Source organism: Ursus americanus, chromosome X, assembly GCF_024610735.1.
Source record: "Ursus americanus isolate L20-20 chromosome X, mUrsAme1.1.p, whole genome shotgun sequence".
Lineage (NCBI taxonomy): Eukaryota > Metazoa > Chordata > Mammalia > Carnivora > Ursidae > Ursus > Ursus americanus.
The window spans coordinates 122003109-122027013 of NC_142164.1; the positions used below are offsets into that span (position 1 = coordinate 122003109).

Genomic DNA, 23905 nt, shown 5'->3' on the forward strand with positions numbered 1-23905 from the left:
TGTCTGTGCAACCATGTGGACGGCGTGTCTGCCCTGGGCGCCTGCAGCCCTCTTCCTGCTGGCCGACGTGATCGTTTCCGAGGACTCGACACCGGGTAAGCGATGTCAGTAGATGTGCCCACTTGTGTGGATAAAATGTTCTTTATTTCAACCTTCCTTCCTTCCTTCCTTCCTTCCTTCCTTCCTTCCTTCCTTCCTTCCTTCCTTCTTACGTTTCTGTGTTTCTCTGTTTCTCTTTTGCAACTGTAATATTTTTCATTTGCTCTTTTGTAACAGTAACAAAGAGTTAGCTCAGATTTCCAAGTCTCTGCAAACCTGAGCTCGCCTGTTCGCACAGGGCTTGTGATGGTTCGAGTTTGAATGCATTCGGTTCAAATGCATGAAAAATAAATGAGTGAACACAGGAGCCCAGCGTCTGCTGCGTTGAGACCCTGGGTGGTTTCACTCTCGTTTGTCCCGTGCAAGAGCTCAAAGGCGTTTTGTTTAAGTGACTATGGATCTGTCCATGACGAGCTCGTGTCCCCTCCGGGAAAGCTGAGGGCGTCGGTCCCCTCCTTCCGCCCCAGCAGTAGGCTTCAGAGCCGTCATCTGTGGGGTCATCCTTGAAGCCCATGGTGGTGCCTCCTGGAAGTGATCCCAAGTTCCCACCTTGCTGTGTGTTCTCGGAGCCTGTTCCCGGGTTTTTTTCTTTCCAGAACATGACTGCCAGGCTGCATGGTCCTGGGATATACTTTGCTAACACGGGCCCCGCGAGAGAAGGCAGATGGGAACATGGGAGAGACTCAGCTGCAGCCGGGATGGTGGGGCAGGTCTCGCACCCCACGAGGAGGTCTGATTGGATTTCCCAGCGTGAGGGTGGCTCGGAGGGGAGCCAGGGATGGAGGCTCAGGGACTTCCCGTCAGTGAAGTGTCCCCTCGCGTCACTGCACGTTCACCCTTGTGTTTCTGAGCTGGCTTCTTGCCTACGGGGTTTGCAAGGCTCCGTAGACCCCCACCCCATTTGCTAGAGTCTCATGATGGCGCATCGGGGTTCCAGCAGACACCCCCAGGAGTCTGGGGGAGTGCATGTGGGGGTCTCCCCAGGCGGGGGCCACACTGGCTGTAACCTGATTGATTCCCAAACTCCGTGCCACACCCATCAGCCCCTTGTCACAGGCTGAGAGCACAGCGTCCACGTGCCAGCCATCCAGGTGGACCCATGATGGATTGCACCTGTGTTGTACCTCCCGGGGACCCTGGTGATTTCCTGACATCCCTGCCTCCCTCCCTGACACCCCAGACTTGGAGATATATGCAGAAAAGCACGGTGTAGACCAGTTCTGGGTTCTGACCTGTGAGCAGGTGCGTGGATGGACCATGCACACACAGAGGTGCCCAACACACTCGAAGCCTTTCTAGTACCTTGTTCGGTTTTATTTTATTTTTTCTATGTGTCTAAATTCAAGGAGCCAACGTAGAGCATTCTAGTAACTTCTTAGAAAACACCAGGCCTTGTTCAGTTTGTGAACCGTGTCTGTGGTTTGCTTGCTTTTTCTTTCAATGGTGGTGTCTGCTGTTAATTGGCCTATGCTCCCCCCACACTCAGCAGACACTGGGTTAGAGTGGGAGGCAAGGAGGGGAGTGCAAGGCGAAGGTTATCTGACCTTCCTGGTGCCCCTGAATGCATTCCTGTGGGGCACATCTCCAGGTCCGTGGTCTGGGGGGTTGGGCGGCTGCAGAAGTTTTCCCTGTGCAGCTGCCTCCTTCCGAGACGGGAGGGACACAGACTTGGCATCAGGCTGCCTCTGCTCCAAGGAGGTGGGAGGACCCTGGCTTTCACCCCCACCTGCCATGTTGCTGAGTCTGCACGAGCCTCAGAGGGAGTCCTGAGTCCAAGTCCTCCACAAACACAAAGAGGCCCAGACACATCCGGGACCGCTGTGAACACACGTCTACCTGCGTTTGCACACCAAGCATGGGGTATCTCAGGAGCATAGATGCTTGCGATTGCCATCCCTATATCCTACATGTCATGCACCCTCCTGTTGTGGGTTCAGCCGGGACCCCTCCGATCTTCAAGTCCGACCCCCTGGAACCTCCCCACGGGAACTTATTTGGAAATAGGGTCTTCGTGGATGTGCGCACAGCCAGTTGTCAGCAGCGGCCCCGTCATGGGGGGGAGAGATCTCTAAGCAGGGAGGTGTGTCTGTGTAATGCAGATGTGGGAACCCGGGTCCCAGCCGGAGTGGAGAACCAGAGGAAGAAGGGGAGCCCGAACGGGGTTGGGTGGCCGGGAAGGATGTGACCGACAGGCATGAGCTGGATTCCAGACGGGTCCAGGTGGGGATGGGCCAGGAGGGTGACACCCCACCGTGTCGCTGTCTTTGCATTTGAGTGGATCAGCATGTCAGCTGCATAGTAAAGAGAGAAGGAAAGAGGGAGAGAGAGAGACAGTCTCAAGGACACAATTAGTAATGCTCCTCTTTCCAGAATTATTGCACGGCTTCACCGGACGTCACTCTGCTACCCGGGGACCCTGTCGGCATGGGGCAGGGCTCGGCGATGGTGTATTTTCGGCCAACTTCCTTCGAGCAGACAAGTCCCCTGGGAGGCGCGGGCATGGGGCTTCCCATCCCATCAAGCACCTGTCTGTCTTTGGAGATCTTACTTCGCCCCTTCTCGAGCTCAGTGCCCTGGCATTTAGGACAGACAGGAATGATTCAGACCCTCTCACCTGACTCATGCCGCGGGTCCCTGTCGCCTTTATTCTTGTCTCCATGTTCTTGACCTCGAGGTGTGCAACCCCCAGAGAAATGGGAAGTGACCGAGGATTTTACACAATGCTGTCTAGCTTGGGCATTCCGTGGTTTCCCCCCGCCCCACGCAACCTGCTGCTTTGATCGGACCTTGCGTACTAACCCCAGAAATACCCAACACTATTTGGGTGCACAGTCCCCTGGTGACAGCCAAAGTCCCAGTAGCAAATTTGTGTGGGTCATAAATCATCTTTTCTGTCTGTCTCCGTGTGTAGTTAACGGAGATGTGGGTCTTGCGGCTGGGAAGGAAATTGTTGGTGCTTCAATCATGCAGCTGCAGGGGGAAGACCCCCTGTGTGCCGATGCGCTCGCCTCCAGATTTTGTGCAGGTCTGGGAGGGTTACGGAATCAAAGGCAACTTTAGGAAACATCTGCTGGGTCCTTGACATTGGGGAGCTGCTGGTGACAACAGGTTCCCATTGCAAGACCTTTGTGGCGGGAGGGGGGGACCCTGCTTATCAGTGTTGGCGGAAAAGATCTCCGTCAAGGGAGAGTAGTCCACACCAGCCAGGGCAGGGCAAGAAGGTGAAACACGACATTTCGTTGTCGTTGTTTTTTGTGTCTTTTATTTATTATTTTTTTTTGTAAGCAGCTCTATTGGGAAATAATTCATCCATTTAAGGCAGTCAATGCTTTTTACTAGATTCGCAGATCTATGCAACGAGTTTTAGAACATTTCCATCATCCCCACAGCAAACGCGATCCCCGCGAGTCCTGCCCTCCCCCCTCCCGATCCCGTCCCCAGCCCCCGACAACCGCTAACCTGCTTTCTGTGTCTGTGAATTTCCCTCTTCTGCACGTTTCCTATCCATGGTGTCATCCCAGTACGTGGCCGTTTGTCTGTGGCGTCCGCCACTCGGCCGCGTGTTCTCATACTTGAGCCGCGTTCTAGGACAAGTGGGTTCTTTATTTCTTCTCGTGGCTGAATGACACGCCGTCCTGTGGATGGACCACGGCGTGTCTGTCCAAAGACACGGCTTTTTAGAATCTGGAGCCGGGGCGCCAGGGTGGCTCACCCCGTTGAGCATCCCACTCTCGCTGATGGCTCAGGTCGTGATCTGAGGGTTCCAAGTCTACACCGTGAGCAATGACTTTAAGAAATATGGTAAAATTACGTGGTCAGATACAATTTGTTTTTAAAAATTAAGTTGCTTATTCTTTTTAAAAGTGATGGTAGATACAATTTTTTGTAAAATTAAGTTGCTTATTGTTTTTAAAAAAATCATGATAAACTATCTATAGAATGTTCCATCTTAATCTTTCTTAAGCGTGTAGGTCAGTGACATTAAGTACATTCACAGGGTTGGGCAACCATCCCTACCACCCGTTTCTAGAACCTTCTCATCTTCCCCAACTGAAACTCTGTCCCCATGAAACGCTGACTCCCATGCCCTCCCCATCCCCTGGTCCCACCATGTAGTGCCTGTGGGGCTTTTCGCAAAAGTGGGGATTTTGAATACAAGTGAACTATTGATGAAGTCTGGTAATCAGTGTCCCAAGGATCTTTCTCTGCCTCCTTCTCTCTCCATACAGACCACTTCTATTACTAGGGCTGCCTGCATTATGGGTTCTCTGGTACAATTTGCAGTTTTATGTCTTTGCCTCTCGACACGACCAAATAAATTCATCTTATCTCGTAAAATCAGCACGTGCTTTCTGAGCAACAACTGTGGGGAAGAGCAGTTCTCGTGTCCCTGCGTTCCTTTTGGTTAAAGAGTTGACATGCAAAGATGGGGACCCTGAGATCCCAAGAGTGAGATGGCTTTGCTTAGGGGAAACAGTGCCACCAGGATTCCTAATAACAGATAGACCCGCAGCCTGGGAGCTAGGCCTGTTCCTGGAGAGATGCGGGTGCACCTGACCCTGTTGGGGAAATTTAACAAGAAACAAAATCGTTTGCTAACCCAGAAGCCACATCCAAAGGTGGAAGAGCGAGAAAAACCACTGTATTATTAAATCAGCATTTAACCAGAATGCAATACTCATCACACATAATGCACCAAAGAGATCTGCAAAGACAAGAGATCTGCAAACACAGAAACCTTATTTTTAGAGCTCGTGGACACCACCCACCACAGGCATATTCTGGGGATTCACAATAACCAGTCCTCCAGTGGGAGACCCCTCAGTGCCGTTTGTCGCACGGAGTTCTCCCTAATTTCACCGGGTAATTGGGGTGACGGTCGGTGTCAGCTAATTGGTTTTATCCAATGGAAAAATCAACTCCTATCTTTACGACAAGACGTTTTTTTATAACTTGGAGCCAGACTTACCCTCACACAGAGGTTGGGACCTGGAACATCACATTCCTTGGTATTTGCATTTCAGAGAGTTGGCTTCGGGGTCCCGAGAAAGATATTCCTGGGTCCTAAATCTGGGGAAAAAGATTATTAACTTTTAAAAGGATTGGCACGCATGTCAAAGAGATGGAGGAAGATCTTAGAAGTTTCCTCAAGTAAATTCTCCAAGAAAGGGAGGGGAAACATCTCTTCCTTTTTTATTTTATTTTATTTTATTTTATTTTATTTTATTTTATTTTATTTTATTTTATTTTATTTTATTATGATTTTATTTATTTTCTTAAAGATTTATTTATTTTAGAGAGAGAAAGCATGACCTGTAGGGGCAGAGAGGGAGGCAGAGAGAATGTCAAGCAGACTCTGTGCTCAGTGTGGAGTTGACGTGGGGCTCGATCTCATGACCCTGAGATCACGCCCTAGCCAAAACCAAGAGTCAGACGCTTAACCGACTGCTCCACACAGGCAACCCTTATTTTATTTTTTTAAAAGGTTTTTTATTAATTTTTTAAAGTAATCTCAAGACCCAGTGTGCGGTCAGACTCACCACCCCAAGGTCAAGAGTCCCATGCCATAGACTGAGCCAGCCAGGCACCCTTTTTATTTTTAATAGGAAGAAGTAAGTATTTTATTTTTTAAAATATTTTTTACTGATTTATTTGAGAGAGAGAGAGGGAGTGAGAGAGTGAGAGCATGAGTGGGGGAAGAGGGGCAGAGGGAGAAGCAGGCTCCCTGATGAGTTGGGAGCCCAACTATGGGCTCCATCCTAGGACCTTGAGATCATGACCTCAGCGGAAGACAGGCGCACAACCAACTGAGCCACCCAGATCCCCAGATGTTTTATTTTTAAATTTCGATTTGCCCTTACAAGGTACAGGGCAGGGCAGGGGTGAGGACCAAATGCGCAAGCAAAAGTTCCCTTTCTATTTTGCAAACCGCACCCAAGTCTTTATGAATGGCTTGCTAATCTTGGCCCTCCCTTCACGCCCGACTGAAGAATTCACTTCAAGAGAAATACTGTGCTACATGAAAACATTTTGTAGGATCAGCGGGATATACCTTCCATGCTTTCCTTCATCTCAGAGAAGTCTTGCCCACACCTCAGTGGCGAGAACCCCAAAACCGAGAACCCCCAGGTCCCTCACCTAGACTCGAGAGGAATGTCCGAATCCATTCTGAGCAGTTAGCAAAGAAGCAACAGAAACATGGTGACTTCCTTTTCTCTCCCCTTTTCAAGTCTGACCAAGGTGCCTCTTGTCCCTGCAGCTGACTCAGCATGTGGGGGAGGTAGTGAACCACAAGAACATTTCTCCTTTCCTGCTGGTGCCCTGGGGTGTCTGGCTTTATCCATTAGACATTTTCCACAGACAGAGGTCCAAAGATCTAACATAATGTTTGCTGAGGACTGAGCTGTACCCTTCCCTCCCTTTCAGAGCCTGGAAGGTACTCACCAAAGAGTTCCTCTTCTGAAGGTCAGGGATTCCCAGAAGCGAGGACGTCCTTCCCGACATCTCTTTTCTCTATTTCTGGAACCAGTGGATCGAGGTTGAGATCATCTATTTTGTGATCAGTTCCGTCAGGAACAATGGTCAGCACAGAAGTATTCCATACACCTTGGGCATTAGAAAGTCTTCCTTAAAAACTCAAAGAACATTTATATCCTTCAATCTACCTTTTTTTTTCTTAAAGATTTTATTTATTTATTTGACAGAGATAGCCAGCAAGAGAGGGAACACAAGTAGGGGGAATGGGAGAGGAAGAAGCAGGCTCATAGCATAGGAGCCTGATGTGGGGCTCGATCCCACAATGCCGGGACCACGCCCTGAGCCGAAGGCAGGCGCTTAACCGCTGTGCCACCCAGGCGCCCCTTCCATCTACCTTTTATTTTCAGAAGTTGGGATAGAGCCTCAGTCCCATTATGTTTTTTTTTTTTAAAGATTATATTTATTTGAGAAAGAGAGAGAGAGAGAGAGGAGAGGAGCAGACGGATAGGAAGAAGCAGACTCCAGGATGAGCACAGAGGCTGACGTGGGACTCGATCTCATAACCCCAAGGTCACAACCTGAGCTGAAACCAAGAGCTCGATGCTCAACCGACTGAGCCACCCAGGCGCCCCACCAGAGTCCCATAATGGGATTATTCACAAAGAGTTCCACTTCTCTATTTGCTGCCAATTGAGCACACCTTTCCTGAATGTTTTTCTATGTGTTGAGCACAGGGCTGGGCATGATGGGTGACATGGGGGCATCAACCAGATTGGAAAAAGAAGAGACTAAACATAGCTGAGAACAGCACAGAGAGGACTCGTTGGGGTCTCAACGAATGGCAGTCAGATTGCCAAAATGCAGGAAACTGAGAGACAAAATATGCACATGGACAATGGCCAAAAAATCTAGGAAAACAGAACTCTGATTCACAACGTGTGGCAACCTGACCAGGAAACCTGCCCCTCCAGTTAATACCTGACAACTTCCCTAATTTTCATCCCACCTTCCAACTCTGAACCAACCACAAAAAACCAATTATGTTTTTTTCATCTAACCAATCCCGCCGGACACCCTGCTGCCAGTGAACCACCCGCAGCTCCCCCTGTGCCAACAGCCCCCATCAGGACAAACCTGAGCCTCCTCCCACTCCCTCATTCCCCCATCCCACTATGGTGCTCTCTCACTCCTCTGTCTGCCTTTGAGTCTCAGCCAAATGCAAGCGATGGTCCTCAACTCCCGGGTACAGCAAGCTTTGGATAAATGTCTTCTGCTTGTTTTCATTTGGGTGGCCTTTGTTCATTTTCACAGTGTTGATAGTCATTGGCCAATTGCATGAAAATATTGGTTGGAGGTCTTGAGAAATATGTAAGGGCAATACAAGATTGGATTTGGATTGCTGAGAGGCCATGATGAGAGAGCGTGGTTAATTCCAGACCATGAAGTGGGATGTAACCCCATGAATGTTCAGCAGGCCAAACCATCCAGCCCAGAGACCCCACAGGAGAGCTGAGCAAACAGAGCTAAGGCCAGGACCTGTATTTACCTCCTGTTTAATGGGTTGGGGGGCTGAACCCAGCACTGAATGTGGAGTGTGAGTTCCTGACCTGGGGACTTCCAGACTCTCCTTCTCAGCATTTGTGGACGTGTATCTGTTCACCTTCCTTTCACCCACAGCCTGCTGAGTGCTAGAAATATGTCCAGTGATCCATCCATCCATCCATCCATCCATCCATCCATCCATCATCTATCTACCTACCTACCTATCCATCTATGTCTATTATCTATCTATCTATCTATCTATCTATCTATCTATCTATCTATCTCTTATCTATCTATCTATCTCTTATCTATCTATCTCTCTATCTCTCTATCTATCTATCTATCTATCTATCTATCATCTATCTATCTATCATCTATCAATCATCTATCTACCTATCCTGATACCTCCACTTCTAACCCAACACCACTGGGTTCATTCTAGCCTTCCATATTCCCAAAATTGTTACTCCCTTCTTGACAGTTGGAAACTTGCCTCTTGTTACCCACAGCATCACAGCATAGTTGCTCAATCCTACAATACACTCATCAACTACTTTCACAATGACTAACCCAGACATCTGTGAAAATCAAAAGTACCCAAGCCCCGGTCACTTGAAAAGCAAAGACCAGAGGACTCATTTGTCTGTGAGCTTTTTTCAAGTTGTCATATGTGGTGTTCTGAGTGAGACAGTGAGCTTGGTGGATGGGGGACAGTGTCTAATGCTCCCCCCATGTGTCCACAAAAGTTGATGTCATCAGACGTACAGTCGATACTCAATAGCTGCTCGTCATACCAATTAATGGTCATTATCTCTTGCAAACATAAGAAGAAAAGCAGCTGTAATCTTGCTGCTGACTTATGCTTCTGTCCTGAGCAAACGTTATATATCCTCCAGGTCTTACTGACGTAATCAACGCCTGGCTTGTTTTCTGAACATCTTGATTTCCTCTGTCCCTTTAAAGCATTCAATTATTCTTATGACAGAAGTGCTGATGTCCTTTGACAAATTTCCAACCGTTTTCAGCATTGCCTCAAAAGGTCCTCTGTTTCTCTCTTTTTACCCAGAGGCAGCATTGCACCCTCAGATCATCAACTTTAATTTTGAAGTTGTGCAGGTTACGTGGAATGCAAGCAAATACCCTGGGACAAACTTGACTTTCCTCTACAAGTAAGTGCCCCGAAGACGGGAACACCATGCGCTGGGCTCTGAGACACTGGCAGTTGGGAGGGCCAGATAGTGAAGCTGTGAAGAATCAGAACATGCAAGTGTGACTGTGTGTATTCTGTTTAGGCCTGGGCCCTCACCACAACCGCAACCACAGATCCCCAAAACTCCTAACCAAGTGATGACTGAGTCACACTCAAAACCACCTAGATTCTTACCAGGACATCCAGAAGGTATTTTTTCATCCAGAACCATTTGCAACGTCTCAACCGATACCTCGAACCAGAGCCCTGTTCCCTCGAAACATGTTATGCAGCCATGGCAAAGGTTAACCTTCTGAGACTTTTCACGCCACGTTACCAGCAGCCACCTTCCAAAAATGGGTCTCCTTATGATGGCCTTTTTTTTTGGTCTTACACACTCGAAGACATGAGTATAAATGTGGGAGGAAAGGATTCCCCATTAATTTAGTCTCAATTCTGTGAATGGGAGATGTGTGATGTGTGATTGAGTCTTTGCAGTTTGATAACATATGAGACAAATGGGAAAGTGTACCCAAGGGGGACATTTCCAGGTGAACTGGCTGGGAAAATAAGCCTAAAAAAAAGTGCTGCATTTTCTAGGCGGTCACACAGGTAAGTCACTTCAGCATCAAGTCACCGCTTGGATTTGAGGACTTAAGGACGGAGCCTAAATGGGTCTTAAATGGGCACCATGTTTTTTCTTAATATTGTAGGAAGCTTCAGGGAGATCTCCAATCTTGGTATATCCTTATCAAAGTGCCTCCTCAAATCCGGGGCCTGGTTATTCTGCAAGTCAAACTGTACTTGTATTCGTTTTCTGGGGTTCCTGCAACAAATACTGAGCAGCTTGGAACAACAGAAATACATCCTCCCCCAGCTCTGGACACCAGAAGTCTGAGATCCAGGCGGGGCAGGGCTGTTGAGATCCAGGGGGGGCAGGACCACTGAGATCCAGGCGGGGCAGAGCTGTGCTCCCTCCAGAGGCTCCAGGGGAGGGTCCTTCCTCCTTCTTCCAGCTTCTGGGCTCCCGGCGTCCCTGGACTGGTGGCCACATCCCTCCCATCTCTGCCTCTGTCCTCACGTGGCTTCTCCTCTGTGTCTGTGTCTTGCATTGTGTGTCTTATACGGACAGTGTCATTGGATTTAGGACCCACTGTAACGCAAGATGCTGTTATCTCGGTATCTTTCTTTTAATCGTATCTGTCCAGACTGTATTTCCAAATAAGGTCCCATTCACACACTCCAGGGATTAATACAGGAACATGCCTTTTGGAAAGCCACCATTCAACCCATTACAGGGGACATTCAAGGAGCTTAACCTTTAGAGAGAGGGGATACTTTTCTGTTTGGACAGTTCTTGCTGTACTTGTAAGAAAGGGTGCTTGAAGCGAGTGAAAGGGGTCCCCAGTCTGAGTCCATGGCAGACATGTGGAGCAAAGGAGTGGCTAGTAGATGTGTGAAGATGTTCTTTTCAAAGACTATGGCTGAGTGGTTCTCTTTTTGAACCACAGATTAAGCAGTGATGAGACCAGTAGCCAATGCTCCAACTATATTCTTCAGCAAAGTCACACTGCTGGATGCTTCCTGGAGGCAAAAAAGGATGAAATTCTGTGCTTTTCCATCAGAAATGGAACACATCTCCTTCTCACCAAGTGCCAGTGGATCAGCGCTTACTGTAAGTACCAAAATGAACTCATCGCCAAGTGCTCCTTTCCTACTCCAACTTAGAAGAGACTGGCCTTCTAGAAAATCCATCTTGAACACACTGGGCAAAGATGTGGCATGGCACTCTGCCCTCCAACAGAGAGAGAGAGAAAAGCACCCTCTTACACTCCAAACCACCCCATTGGTTTTTCTTAGGAGTGTTCAAGGTTGGCTGTCTATCCAGGGTTAAAAAAATACCGTTCAAATAAAATGAGCACAAACCAGATGGTTTGAAACAACATAAATTAATCATCTCCCAGCTCTGGAGACCAGAGTCTGAGATCCAGGCGGGGCAGGACCCCTGAGATCCAGGCGGGGCAGGGCTGCTGAGATCCAGGCAGGGCAGGACCCCTGAGATCCAGGCGGGGCAGCCCCGTGCTCCCTCCAGAGGCTCCAGGGAGGGTCCTTCCTGCCTCTTCCAGCTTCTGGGGTTCCAGGCATCCCTGGTCTCATGGCTGTGTCCCTCCTGTCTCTGCATCCATTTTCACGTGGCTTCTCCCCTGTGTCTGTGTCTCTTCTCTTCTGTCTAAGGACACTTGTTCTTGGATTTAGGGCCACCCTAATCCACAATGATCTCATCCTATCTTGATTATATCTACAAAGACCTTTTTCCCTAATAAAGCCACATTCACGGGACGAGAGATGAGGACTTGAACATACTTGTTGGTGGACACCATTTAACTCACAAAAGTGTTCACTTTCTAGAAGGGAGTCCCATGTGACATTTCCCATGTTCTGTCTTCCTTTTAGTTTGCTGGGGCTACTGCAATGAATTACTACAAAATGCGCGGCTTAAAACAAGAGAAATTTGCCCTCCCACAGTTAAGAAGACCCCAGGCATCTGAAATCAAGGTGTGGGCAGGGCTGGTTCCTTCTGGAGGTCTGGGGGATGATCTGTTCCGTGCCTCTCTCTTGGCTTCTGGTGGCTGCTAGCAACTCTTGGTGTTCCTTAGCTTGGAGAAGCGTCAGCGCCGTCTATACTTCTATCTTCACATGTCCTTCTCCGTTTATGTGCCTGTGTTTCCTTTTATGAGGACACCAATGATATAAGATCAGAATCCACCCTACTCCAGTAAAACCCATCTTTTCTTAATAATTATACCTGTAATGATCCCAGATGCAGTAATACTCTGAGATATGGGGGCTAGGACTTCAACATATATCTTTCTTTAGGGGGACAGTACTCATCCCATAACAGATACATAGAAATTTTTCACACAACCTTGAAGAGTTCCTTTCACGACACACATGCAGGTCCTTGGAGCTCTGGTTAAAACCCTTGCTGTAGGTGTAATAAGGACCAATATCCCCCCACCCCCAATCTAATAAAGTATTGATGGAAGCATTCCTGCAGGCAGAAGAATATGAGTCTAAGCAAGCTGACCAGTATAATTTTAGACACGTGGAATCTTTGTCTTTGTAGAGGTGGTGATCATTTTGTTGTCTCTCCGTCTTAGTGAAACCCAGCTCCCCGAAAGACTTGAACTTCCAGTGGCATCAGGAAGCCATCACGGTGACCTGCTCTGATCTGCCCTACAAGCGTCTCCTCTATGAAATCCAGTACAAGAGTATGTTTGACACTGAGTGGCAGGTGAGCGGGATGGCATCTTCTTCTCAGGGCAAGTGTAAGCGAGAATCCCCAGGTGGTAACTGAGAGAAACATGGAGAGACACAGAGACAGATGTTGACATTTATTTTAAGGAATTGCTTATGGGATTATAGGGACAGGCAAGTCTCAGGAGGGCAGCAGGCTGGAAACCCAGACAGGTTTCCATTATGGTCTTGAGACTTCTCTGGGAAACTCCATTCTGTCCTGTCAAGGCCTTTAATGGATGGAGTAAGGCTCACCCACATTATAGACTGAGCTAAAGTTGGCTGACTAAAACCATTAATCATTTCTATAAAATAACTTTACAGTAACACCTAGGCTGGCACATGATTAAAAAACTGGACACCAAATCTGGCCAAGTTGACAAATAAAATCCACCATCATCACACCCTGTACCATACACCCCTCTTTGTATGCCTTTTGAACACATGAGAACCCTTTCTGGTTCTGAGTATATGGGCAATCTATGGAATGAGTTAAAATTGTGTGAATATCAATGACCCAGGGGCTCACAGTTGTCTTCCAATAATCAAATGACCACCGTATGAACAAGGGATTAACTTCCTTGCAAAAGCAGAACCAATGGGCAAAATCTGCAGAGAGCAGATGGCATCACCCAAATCATGTACAGTGAGGTGCCCATTCCTGGAGGTGCCCAAGGAAAGTCTGAAGTTGGCTTGAAGGGGCTCTCCTAAAGAGTAGAGTCTAGCACGGCAAAAGTGCTTAAGCTACCTGGACTATGAGCTCCCTGCCAATCCCAGGATTCAGTGTTCCCACAATTCTGCAAGTACACCTGTGTCCATCGAGCTCTGCACACTTGGATAATGAGGTCAATCAGAAGCACCATATCGCACGGCACCATCCAAAGAGTAGGGGAAGCTAAAGCCGGGTGCGTATAACTCAACATCTCGGCCCAGGACAGTCGATATCTGCCATGTGTACAGGTGTTAGGAGGGACTTCCTTTAACATTCATTCAAGATGTACTAATTAAGTGTCTACTATATCCCAAGCATAGAGGACATAATAATGGCACGTAACTAGGGCAACCTGGGGATGGAAGTGATAACACATGAAAGGCATTGAGTACGTTCCCTCTTACTATGGGTACTCTTACTACTCTTACCACTAGGCTCCCACCTACTACTCACTCTTATTACTCTTATTATTATTATGTTCACTAGCGTCTGGACCAGGTCCATCTGTGGAGATAGCAAGGAGATCTGTCATCAGATGGGAATCCCAAGATGTACATTGTGTAGGAGGAGGCAAACCATAAGTGTATGCGTTACCTATGTGACATGCCCCCAAATCTGGGAATAGCGCAATAAAATGCAGCAATAGGGATAAAAATGAGAATAGCATTGTAAGCCTCTTGTATGTAACCGAAGCGGGGATGGGGGACCTTTCAGAAAAGAGAAAAAGCTGACCTATTGCTGGGTCTAGTACAATGCATCACTGAAATGAAATTTGATGAAACTCATCAAAGTAATACAAATTAAAGCAATAGGTGGGTACCGGAGTTCACCTAAGGGGAGCATGCTAATAATAAAAGGTGTTATTGGTCAAGGAGGTTGAGCATTAACAAACTTTAAGAATTTATCAATTGTCCTAGTTCTGATCTATTCGGTCCCTTTTTAGAAATTGATCCTAAGGAAAGAATTCAAAATGTGTATGAGGTTTTATACACAGAGACATCTATTGAATCATCATCTAAAATAAACACAGAGCATTGGAGGCCTATATGCCATACAATAGGAAGATAATAAAATAAATGATGGTACATTTGTACGATAAAATATTTAGGAGTCACATGTTAGTGCTTTAGTGATAAAAGATATTTTTAGATATAAAAGATATTTAGTGATAAAAGCAATGTGTACAGTAAACCATTGCATTCTAGGAATACTCCTGGAAGGAAAGAAAGAATACCAAGTTGTTAACAGTGATGATATCATGGAGCTCAAATAAAGAAAGTTTTTATGTTTTTTTGTTGTGTGTTTGTATGTGTGTATGTTTTCTAAACTTTCCAAAGTAAGCTTGAATTACTTTTGTATTCATACAAAAAAAAAATTACTTTTTTTTTTTTTTTTAAGGAGTAAGTTTTCACTAAGTAATTCTTAAAAGCATCTGTGGTAGTATCTGTTACAAAGGATTGTTTCTTCTCGGAGGGGCGTGTAGAGATTGTTGCTGCGTGTTTTTGCTGTTTTTTTGTGCTAGGCAGACAGAGGAAGTGCAACAAGAGTGTGAATGCTGAAAAGTAGGAATCTTATGTGACTCCCTAGTACAAAGATAAAGAGTTTAGGTCACGTCACTGATCACTGTGTTTGCTTTTTTCTTCAGTCCAAGGAGGGAGAAACCTGCAATATTACGACAGATGGCTTGGATGCTGAGAAATGTTATTTCTTTCGGGCCAGAGTGAAGACAATGGAGTCCAGCTACGGCCCTGACACATACCCAAGTGACTGGTCAGAGGTGACACACCAGCAGAGGGGACAGCTGAGAGGTAATGCTTGCCACACAGCAGCACCACGCCTGCACATGGGCCAGCACCCTGCCTTTTGGGGGAGAGAGGATTAGGGGCACCTAAAAATGAATGACCTCACCTCCTCCTTCAGAGATCAATTTGAAAGCAATTGTTTCTCTCTCCAGGCTGCCTACCTTGTTGGGCTAATTTTCATTTTCATTTTTATTAACAGCAGCAATGATAATAAGGACTATTTATGAATGTTGTTACAGTGATACAGGCATAGATTATAGATATACAAATAGATGATAGATGACATAGATACACAGATAATGATAGATAGGTAAATAAATGATAGTTGATAGATAAACAGATAAATATAAATGGATGGATGAGTGGATGGATGGATAGATACATAGATAAATATGATGGATGGGTGGGTGAGTGGATAGATGGCTAGGTGATAGATAGATAGATAGATAGATAGATAGATAGATAGATAGATAGATATGATGGACGGATAGATAGACAGACTGATAGATATAGATGGACAGATAGAATAATGGATGGTTGAATGGATGGATGAATAGATAGATATGGATGGATGGACAGATAGTTGGATAGATAGATGATGGATGGATGGATGGATGGATGGATGGTTGCATAGATGGATAGATAGATAGATAGATAGATAGATAGATAGATAGATAGACACACAGACAGACAGATGATAGCCAAAAACAAGCCTCAGTGTCCTCAAACACCCTTGGCAACACAAGTACCTGAGAGCAGTGTGTTGAGTCTACCTACCCACCTCCTGCAGTGATGTGTGCCTGTCCAGAGACACCATCTCTCTTTCCAGGTTACTTCCCACCAAAATCAAAATTTGCTCTGACATTACCATTGATAAAGGAAGACAAATGGGGAGCTGGAGACTGATTGACTGTCATCTTGAAAACTGACAGGACTCATTCTTTTTTGCTTTAGATTCGTGCCAGGAGAAAAAGCTTTTCCCGAAGTTCATTTTAATTTCTGGCACGGTTGCCTTGCTGACCGTGTTCCTTCTTCTTCTGTCTTTATGGAAAGTATGGAGGTAAGGATGACTCTCGCCAGTCTTGTCATTCACACGGGAGAGAGAGCTTTGCTTTCCATATGTCCACAAAGTAAAGAGAAAGAGAATCACCTGATAGGTCTATAGAGGGGAGCATCACGTCCCCCACAATACACACTTTGCCAACAGTGTCTTACAAGAAAATTGAGGGAAATAATGCCAAAAATGCAAGGATACCTGGGGCTTTCATTGAGAAATACTCTCATAGAGACAGTAGCATTTATGAGGGTGAACTCCTACCAGGGGGTTAGCTTGCTTCAAACACAGACCCCGCTGAGCTGTGTCCGTGTACCGTGTTAGAGTGACAGGTGCTTAAAACACCTTTCAAATATTATTGAGGCTTATCAAACTGATTCGTTGGGTGAAGTGAGTTGTACGTAGAAGCTTGTCTGTTTTTTAAATCCCGTGACAGATATATCAACACAGTATTGTCTGAGACCACAGACAGCATCTCCAAAATATTCTATTAAATAGTTTTCTTTGCTAACCTTCCTTACAACAACGTAACCACCGCGATTTCCATATTTACGTGAACCGACTTGCGTTGTGCCCAGGCGTCTGGCTGTCAATGACATGTGAGAGTACCGATGCCCAGGGTAGTGGGTACCATCTTTGCTTCTTAGCATGAGGTTTCCGTAGCGACAGCAGGAACGATGGAGCTCCATCCTGGAGCACTGAGGCTGGGTTTGCGCTAGGGTGAGCTGGACAACTCCAAAGGGTCCCCTTGGAGTGTGATACAGCATAGAGGTGCCTCACTTAATTCTCGCACGTTGCCCATGACCTTTCCAGTTTCACCTCCTCTCTTTCACCAGCTCGAATAGATGCCAGCCAAACGCTGCTCTGCTAGGGAGGAGATGAGGCAATCAGATAAGAGAGTCTACCGGTCACAGGCGTGGTGTTTTACAGAGCTGAAACCACCCCCAAGGGAAACTGAGGGGCACGATTCTTGGAAAACACTAACACTTGCCCTTGTCTTCAAGGGAAGCCCTATGAGCAATGAGGGTTGGAAAGTCAGCTATATTGGAATTGGTGTCCTAGGGCGGCCGTAACAAAGGAGCAAAGATGGGGAGGCTCAAACCACAGGCATTTATCCTCTCCCAGTAATGGAGCCTGGGAGGCTGAGATCCAGGCGTGGGCAGGGTTGATTTCCCCGGAGGCCTCTGTCCTTGGTGTGTAGACGCTGTCTTCTGCCTGTGTCCCCTCTGTCTGTGAGCACATGCATCCCTGTAATCGCTCTCTCTTTTTATAAAGACAACAGTCCTATCGGATTAGGAGTTTAGTAGATTAGAACCTCTTAAGTTCAGGGGCGCCTGGGTGGCTCAGTCGTTAGACGTCTGCCTTCGGCTCAGGGCCTGATCCTGGAGTTCTGGGATCGGGCCCCATGTCGGGCTCCTACGCTGGTAGCCTGCTTCTCCCACTCCCCCTGCTTGTGTTCTCACTCTCGCTGGCTGTCTCTCTCTCTCTGTCAAATAAATAAATAAAAATCTTAAAAAAAAAAAAAAAAAGAACCTCTTAAGTTCAGTACCCGGGGGTCTATGAATTAAAGTGACTGAAGACAGACTAACAGGAGAAAAGGCACATGTTTCTTTATTGATGTTATAATTTTATGTGCAGGGAGGAGTCACAGACAGGAAGGGAAAACCCAAAGAGGTAGTTAGTCTCGGAGCTTATATACCACTTTAACAAAGGGTAATGACCATGGAGAAGTGGGTAGGCAGAGGAAAAGGGGTTCTGAAGCTCCAGGGGGGTAAATTCTGAGAAGGTGACTAGGAAATGTATAGACAAAACTAACAGTAGAGAAAGGTTGTCTGTGTGGAAAGATCTCAGTGATAAAATTTGTTCTCCTCTTCCTGGTAATCGAGCGGGGAGGGGGGCGCCTTTACAAATGGAAATTTCCATTGCAAAATGGGAAACAGATGCCTTGTTTTTAGGCAGGTGGGGAAGAACAGAGAGCTCCTTCTTCGTGTCCTCTATCTTAATAGCCATCAGCCTCAAATAATCAATGGTCCAAGGGGCATATTTTGGGGCAGCGTATTCTAATCATCATCAGACCGCTCCCTGAAGACTCACGTAACCTTCCTTATTACCACTGGAAAAACCCATTCTCCAAACACAAGTCTCAGGGAGGGTTAGGACTTCAACCTAGGAATTTTGTGGGGCCACTGCATTAAAGAAAGAGAAGTAACAGTCCGTATGTGACACGCATCCGTATTGTGCATAAAGGTTTTCTGTCCCTGTAACCCCATACTTTCTCAGTGGGAGGTGTCAGGTGGCTGCTGGGAACACGGTGCCTGGGCAGTTGGGGGGGGGGGCTCATGCCTTGACATTGAAGGCACAGTTCTGTCCAGGTGCTACATCCCCGAGGGGGGACTGTGTCCCCATCCTCAGCCCCTTGAAAGTCCACAGCCCTGCTCGGCGTTGCCAGCCCACCTGACCAGACTCTCCATGTCCATTTCAGAGTTAAGAAGCTCCTCATGCCCACCGTGCCCGATCCCAAATTCACCTTCCCTGGGCTCTTTGAATCCCACCAGGGTAACTTCCAGGTAAATGCCGTCCTCCCGTGTACGTTCAACAGTATTTCTTTGTCACTCTAATATCTCCCCGCGCACCGTGTTTCAAACCGACATTTATTCCGGCTTCCTCCTTACGTGCCCGTGAGCCTCTTCTGAACCGAGAACCACAGCTTTCTTTGTTTTCTCCTGGGGGGAGAGACAAGGTGCAGAGATGGTTGCAAAGCGCGGCTTCTCTTTAAGTCGGCCCCAGAGAGCTGTGCCCTCATGGGATTTTCCAGCCCAATCGCCTTTTCATCTCACCAGGAAGTTGTGTTCTTAATGTGTTCCCCCTGCACAGCTGAAAACAGACCCGAAACTTCCGCTTTTAAACGGCTGATACTCCTTATTTCATTCACTTGATAAATGCTTTCGGAGGGCTGACTGTGAGTTGCTGGGAATTAGGGAGAGGGGACTAGCCCCCACTCCCAGGAGCTCAGCAGATGGTGGCGTGGATTTTACGGGACAATGCATCAGAAGTTTCCTGGTGCTGCCACTAATCAGAGCCTTGAAACAACAGAAATTAATCACCTCCCACCTCTAGAGACCAGTCTCAGATCCAGGCGGGGCAGGGCTGCTGAGATCCAGACGGGCAGGGTCTCTGAGATCCAGGCGGGGCAGGGTCTCTGAGATCCAGGCGGGGCAGGACCCCTGAGATCCAGGCGGGGCAGAGCCGTACTCCCTCCAGAGGCTCCAGGGGATAGTCCTTCCTCCTCTTCCAGCTTCTGGGGCTCCAGGCATCCCTGGGCTGGTGGCCACGTCCCTCCCATCTCTGCCTCCGTCCTCACGTGGCTTCTCCTCTGTGTCTGTGTGTCTCCTCTTCTGTCTCTTACAAGGACCCCTGTCATTAGATTTAGGGCCACCCTGATCCAGGGTGAGCTCATCTCGGATCCTTCATTAGTCACATCTGCAAAGTTCCTATTTCCAAATAAGTATACATTTGTAGGTTCTGGGGGTTAGGATGGACATATCTTTATTTTGGGAAGGGTGTGTACCATTCCACCTTCCACAGGAGCAAGTTTAATTTCAAAACTACTTAGACGTAGGGGAGAAAAGAAAAAAAAAAAAAAAAAACAGGGGAAAAATTTTTCTCCTACTCTCTTAGTTTCCATGTTCAGGGCCTGCAAATCGAAACGATGAAAAAGACAGATTAACAGAAGAAAAAGTGTATTTCATACGCACACGAGGGTGGAGGAGGGTTTGCAAAAAAAAGTGAAAATCCCAAAGAGGTGGTTAGATCCAGGGGCACTTGTGCCATTTTAACAAAGCGTGACAAAGCCTGGAGAAGTGACAGGGCAGAGGAAAAGGGAGGGTTGGGCCTCCGGGTGGCAGGTGCGATGTGGGAAGGTGGCTACAATGATCCGTAAAGCTTGTGGAGTGAGGTTTGTTACGCAGACCGAAGCCCTCTGGGGCGGCCAGGGCTGTCTCTGCAGTTGTAAGGACACCTTCACAAACGGAAATCTTTAGTGAAGGGAAACTTATGCCCAGGGTTTTGTGCAGAAAGGGGGGAGGCAGAGAGCTCCTCCCACGGTTCTTCTTTTTTAATCGCCTTCCGCTCAAAATAATCTTTGGCCAAAGTGCCTTATGGTGCTGTGTGTGGCGGGGAGGGTCCTGACCCTTTTCTAGGAGAGGGGAGAGAATAAGAACAGAGTTTTCAGGACAGAAAAAATGAAGAAGGAGACGGGGAGGCTGGGCAGGAGAGAGCAGACCCCGAGCAGGAGCAAGGACACTCCCCCTGTTGGCACAGAGTCCCGTGGAGTCCCCTGTCCCAGGTGCATCTCCCGCTGGCATCGCGAATATCCCGGGGTGGGGGGGGGGCTTGTTAGAATTGCAGCTTCCGGAGCCCACTTGGACCCACTGAGTAATAACCCCGCCCACAAGACTCCAGGCGACTTGCAAACACAACCGAGCTTGAGAAGCTCCACCGCAGAAGGCGTATTCCTTGCGCTAACACGTGTAGATGGCCATGGAGGTTTTGCAAAAAGGCTTCGAGGCCGATAATAAAAGGCAGGTCTAAAAAGCACCATGGGGTTCGTGCAAAGATGCCAGACACGACCACAAGCGTTTTCTCTTCCCCTGGGATTGGCGTGCCCGCCAGAGGGAGGCCGCCTGGGTCCCAGGGATGCTTGGCCAGGGGGCACCCGCCACGAGGCATTTCCTTGGGTTTACGATGCAATGTCTCATCCCCACAGGAGTGGATCAAAGACACGCAGAACGTGGCCCACGTGAATAAGCTGGAGGCTGCGGAGCAGGAGTGCATCCCGGAAGACGCCCTAGTTGTCCACCTGGTCAAGAACGAAGCCGAGACGCCCATCGTGACGACCAGCCCTTTGTGCCCACAGACAGAGGAGGAAGAGGCCTCCGGGGACCCCAGTCAGCTCCCTTTCCGGCCCATGCACGGCGGCGAGATGGTCTCTCTTGGGGGTTTTACGTTTGTGATGAGTGACAACTCATACATAACGTTATGAGGGGGCGCAAACTCAAAGCCAACATTGGGGTCTATGTGGACGTTATGGGATGGAGGGGGAGCATCTCGGGGATTCAACACCATGGTAAAGAGAACACCAAGGATGCCGGTGTCTGGGGGGGGCGGTCACTGAAGACCCCACATGCCGAACCAATGCACACCCTCGGTTAGCTGTCGTGCCACGGACGTTGGTATTCAAGGGCTTGAAGGCAGATTCACTGTAGATGGGATACAGTGTGTTGGAGTGTTTCTTGCTTTCAGCTCCCATCTCCTCGTTGCTGCTGTTTTCCCATAAATCATAAGGAACGATGACCGGGGTGCCCTGAAACCATCTTTCTCCGTGCATGTCACCCACATCCTGCCCTGACATCATTTGCATTCGCGAGCAGTTTCTCTGCTCTTTCGTTAGGAGGCACACTACCCAGCAAACAGAGCTCGCTGCTCCCAGGTGGGAAAGGAATCCTTTCCTTTACAGATGCCAACCAGCCACCCAGCTCTTGCTCTGCGACAGAAAAACACCCACTTTTCAACCACCGGGGGCGCTGTCTTCACGAGACTCCGTGCTTCTTGGCGTCCACACTGGTGGCATTTACCCCAGAGACAGCGAATGTTAGAATGTCGTGTGCGGTCACTCAAAGCATTTTTCCCTTGAGTGCATATCACGTTTTATTTTGTGGATGGGAATAAAGAGACAAAAGGAAGAATGGGTGTAAGACTTTTACTAAGACATAAGTGGGTTGTTGGTGTTCGTGTAGACAGAGGAGAACACTACCAGCTTTATCCCCTTGGGCTTCAAGTACGGGATGTTCCTAGATTCTCGAGATCATGGTTCTCCGGGCTGGCACTGGTGTACCTTCCCTGTCTCTGCGGCCGGCTGCAATGAATAAATTTGGAGCCCGTGTGTGTGTGTGTGTGTGTGTGTGTGTGTGTGTGTGTGTGTGTGTTGGGGAAATAGAACTTCAAAACACTTCTCCCCGTCCCAGAAAGCCCTCTACGGAGGTGGGTTTGCAGTTTGGAGCCAGGTGCCAGCCAGTCAGGCCTTCCCCTCCTGCATTAGGGCGGCCATAAGAAATACCCCACACGGGAGAGACTTAAACAATAGGTATTCATCTCTCGGTCTGGGGACTCAAAGCCCGAGATCCAGGTGGGGCAGAGAAGGTGATTGTCAGAGATCCAGGTGGGGCCGAGGCCAGTTCCTCTTAACGCATCTCTCCTTGGGTGTACACCCTGTCTTCTCCCTGTGTCCTCATGTGCTTGTCTCTCTCTGCGTGTCTGTGTCCTTGTGCCCTGTTCTTAAAAGGACCCAAGTCCTATGGGATCACAGCCCACCCTACTGACCTCATTTCACCTTACTTACCTCTTTGAAGACCCAGTCTCCAAATAAAGCCTCATTCTAAGGTCCTGGGTTAAAGCCTCAACATACGGATTTTAGGAGGATGCAGTTGAACCCATAACAGCTCCCATTTAATCACAACAAGAGGTGAAGTTGAGGAACGCAAACCGTGCACCACGAGGGGGACCCATGGGTGAGGTGCCAGGGAGCCTGTGCACCCACATGCACCCTCTGTTTCCCGTTCCAATAATTACCACCATTTTGCACCGGAGAGATGCCCCCAAGATCTGGCGCAGCCAAAGCAAGAAACCCAAGAGGTGTGTCTCTGTCACCAGCAGGACGGTCTTGGACAAGGAGGTGCGTTACTTGCTTATTCATTAAAAACATTCTGCTCATCCTCCGGGGGATAGCTTCCCCGGGATGCCACGTGTAGCACCTATTCACATGGATTTAGTACCTGGTCAGGTGCAAAGGGAGTACGCGGAAACACAGACCAGAGGAGGGGAACCGTGCATTTTCCAGTGATGCTGAGAACTGGTTTTATCACACAGGAAAGCAGGTTGTACGCCTGCCTGGAAACCCCCCCTGTGTTTCACAGGCTGGCAATGCCCTAGCACACATTGGCCTGGAATTCGGGGGCTCTCAGCCATCTACATTCAAGTGTCAGTCTGGCGTGCAGTGGTCCCGGGACCGCGGGCGGGTAGAGCTGGGTGCAAACACCACTTCCAAGCAAGTGTGACTCCAGCCCTCACAGTACTTACTCTATTAGGGAAAATGAGCTTTATGCAAGTAATTCTGCACCGTGCAATGCTGGGCAGAGGGTGTGGGGGGTGGCGTCTGCCATGGAAGACAAGCCTGGCTTCTGGGTTGGGAGGGCCCCCCCCCCCTTCAAAGGAACACGAGTGTAGAAGAGAATACGGGCTTTCTGCACATGAGTGCTGGGTCTGCATGCACACATACACACACAGGCTCGCAAAGATGTGTGGTCAAGCACTCATGGCTTGGTCGATATCGAGAACCTCCAGGCTCCAGACAAAGACTCCAGCTCAGCCCTGCTCCCCACCAGCCCCTCCATGTTATAGCAAAGCCCTGCTCCAGTTCCCGGACTCAGTTCTGCCCTGTTCACAGGCGTACATGGTGCTAAGCGCCCCCATACAGTAAGCTGTGTGGTTTCAGTGACACGTGTTAAAAAAAGAAAAAAGAGAGAGAGAGAGAGAGAGAGAATGGGATAGTAATTAAAGGGGTAAAAGAAGATTTTGTTCACGGACGTTGCAACAGAGGATAGGAAACCTTGGTAGAGACCCAGCTCACCTCTGAATACAGCGTGGGCAAGTGGGGTTCAAAGCCAAGGAGCAGGTGC

At 48.2% G+C, this 23905-nt stretch overlaps 1 protein-coding gene across 1 annotated transcript; it reads left to right on the forward strand.

Moving 5' to 3' along the window:
* Positions 1 to 13: 13 nt before the first annotated feature.
* CRLF2 (cytokine receptor like factor 2) lies at positions 14 to 21213 on the forward strand. The gene is made up of 8 exons (XM_045813665.2): positions 14 to 95; positions 9185 to 9287; positions 10819 to 10982; positions 12469 to 12602; positions 14962 to 15124; positions 16073 to 16178; positions 18655 to 18739; positions 20938 to 21213. The coding sequence occupies exons 1-8, from the start codon at positions 14 to 16 to the stop codon at positions 21211 to 21213; spliced, it is 1113 nt and encodes a 370-aa protein (XP_045669621.2).
* Positions 21214 to 23905: the final 2692 nt, after the last annotated feature.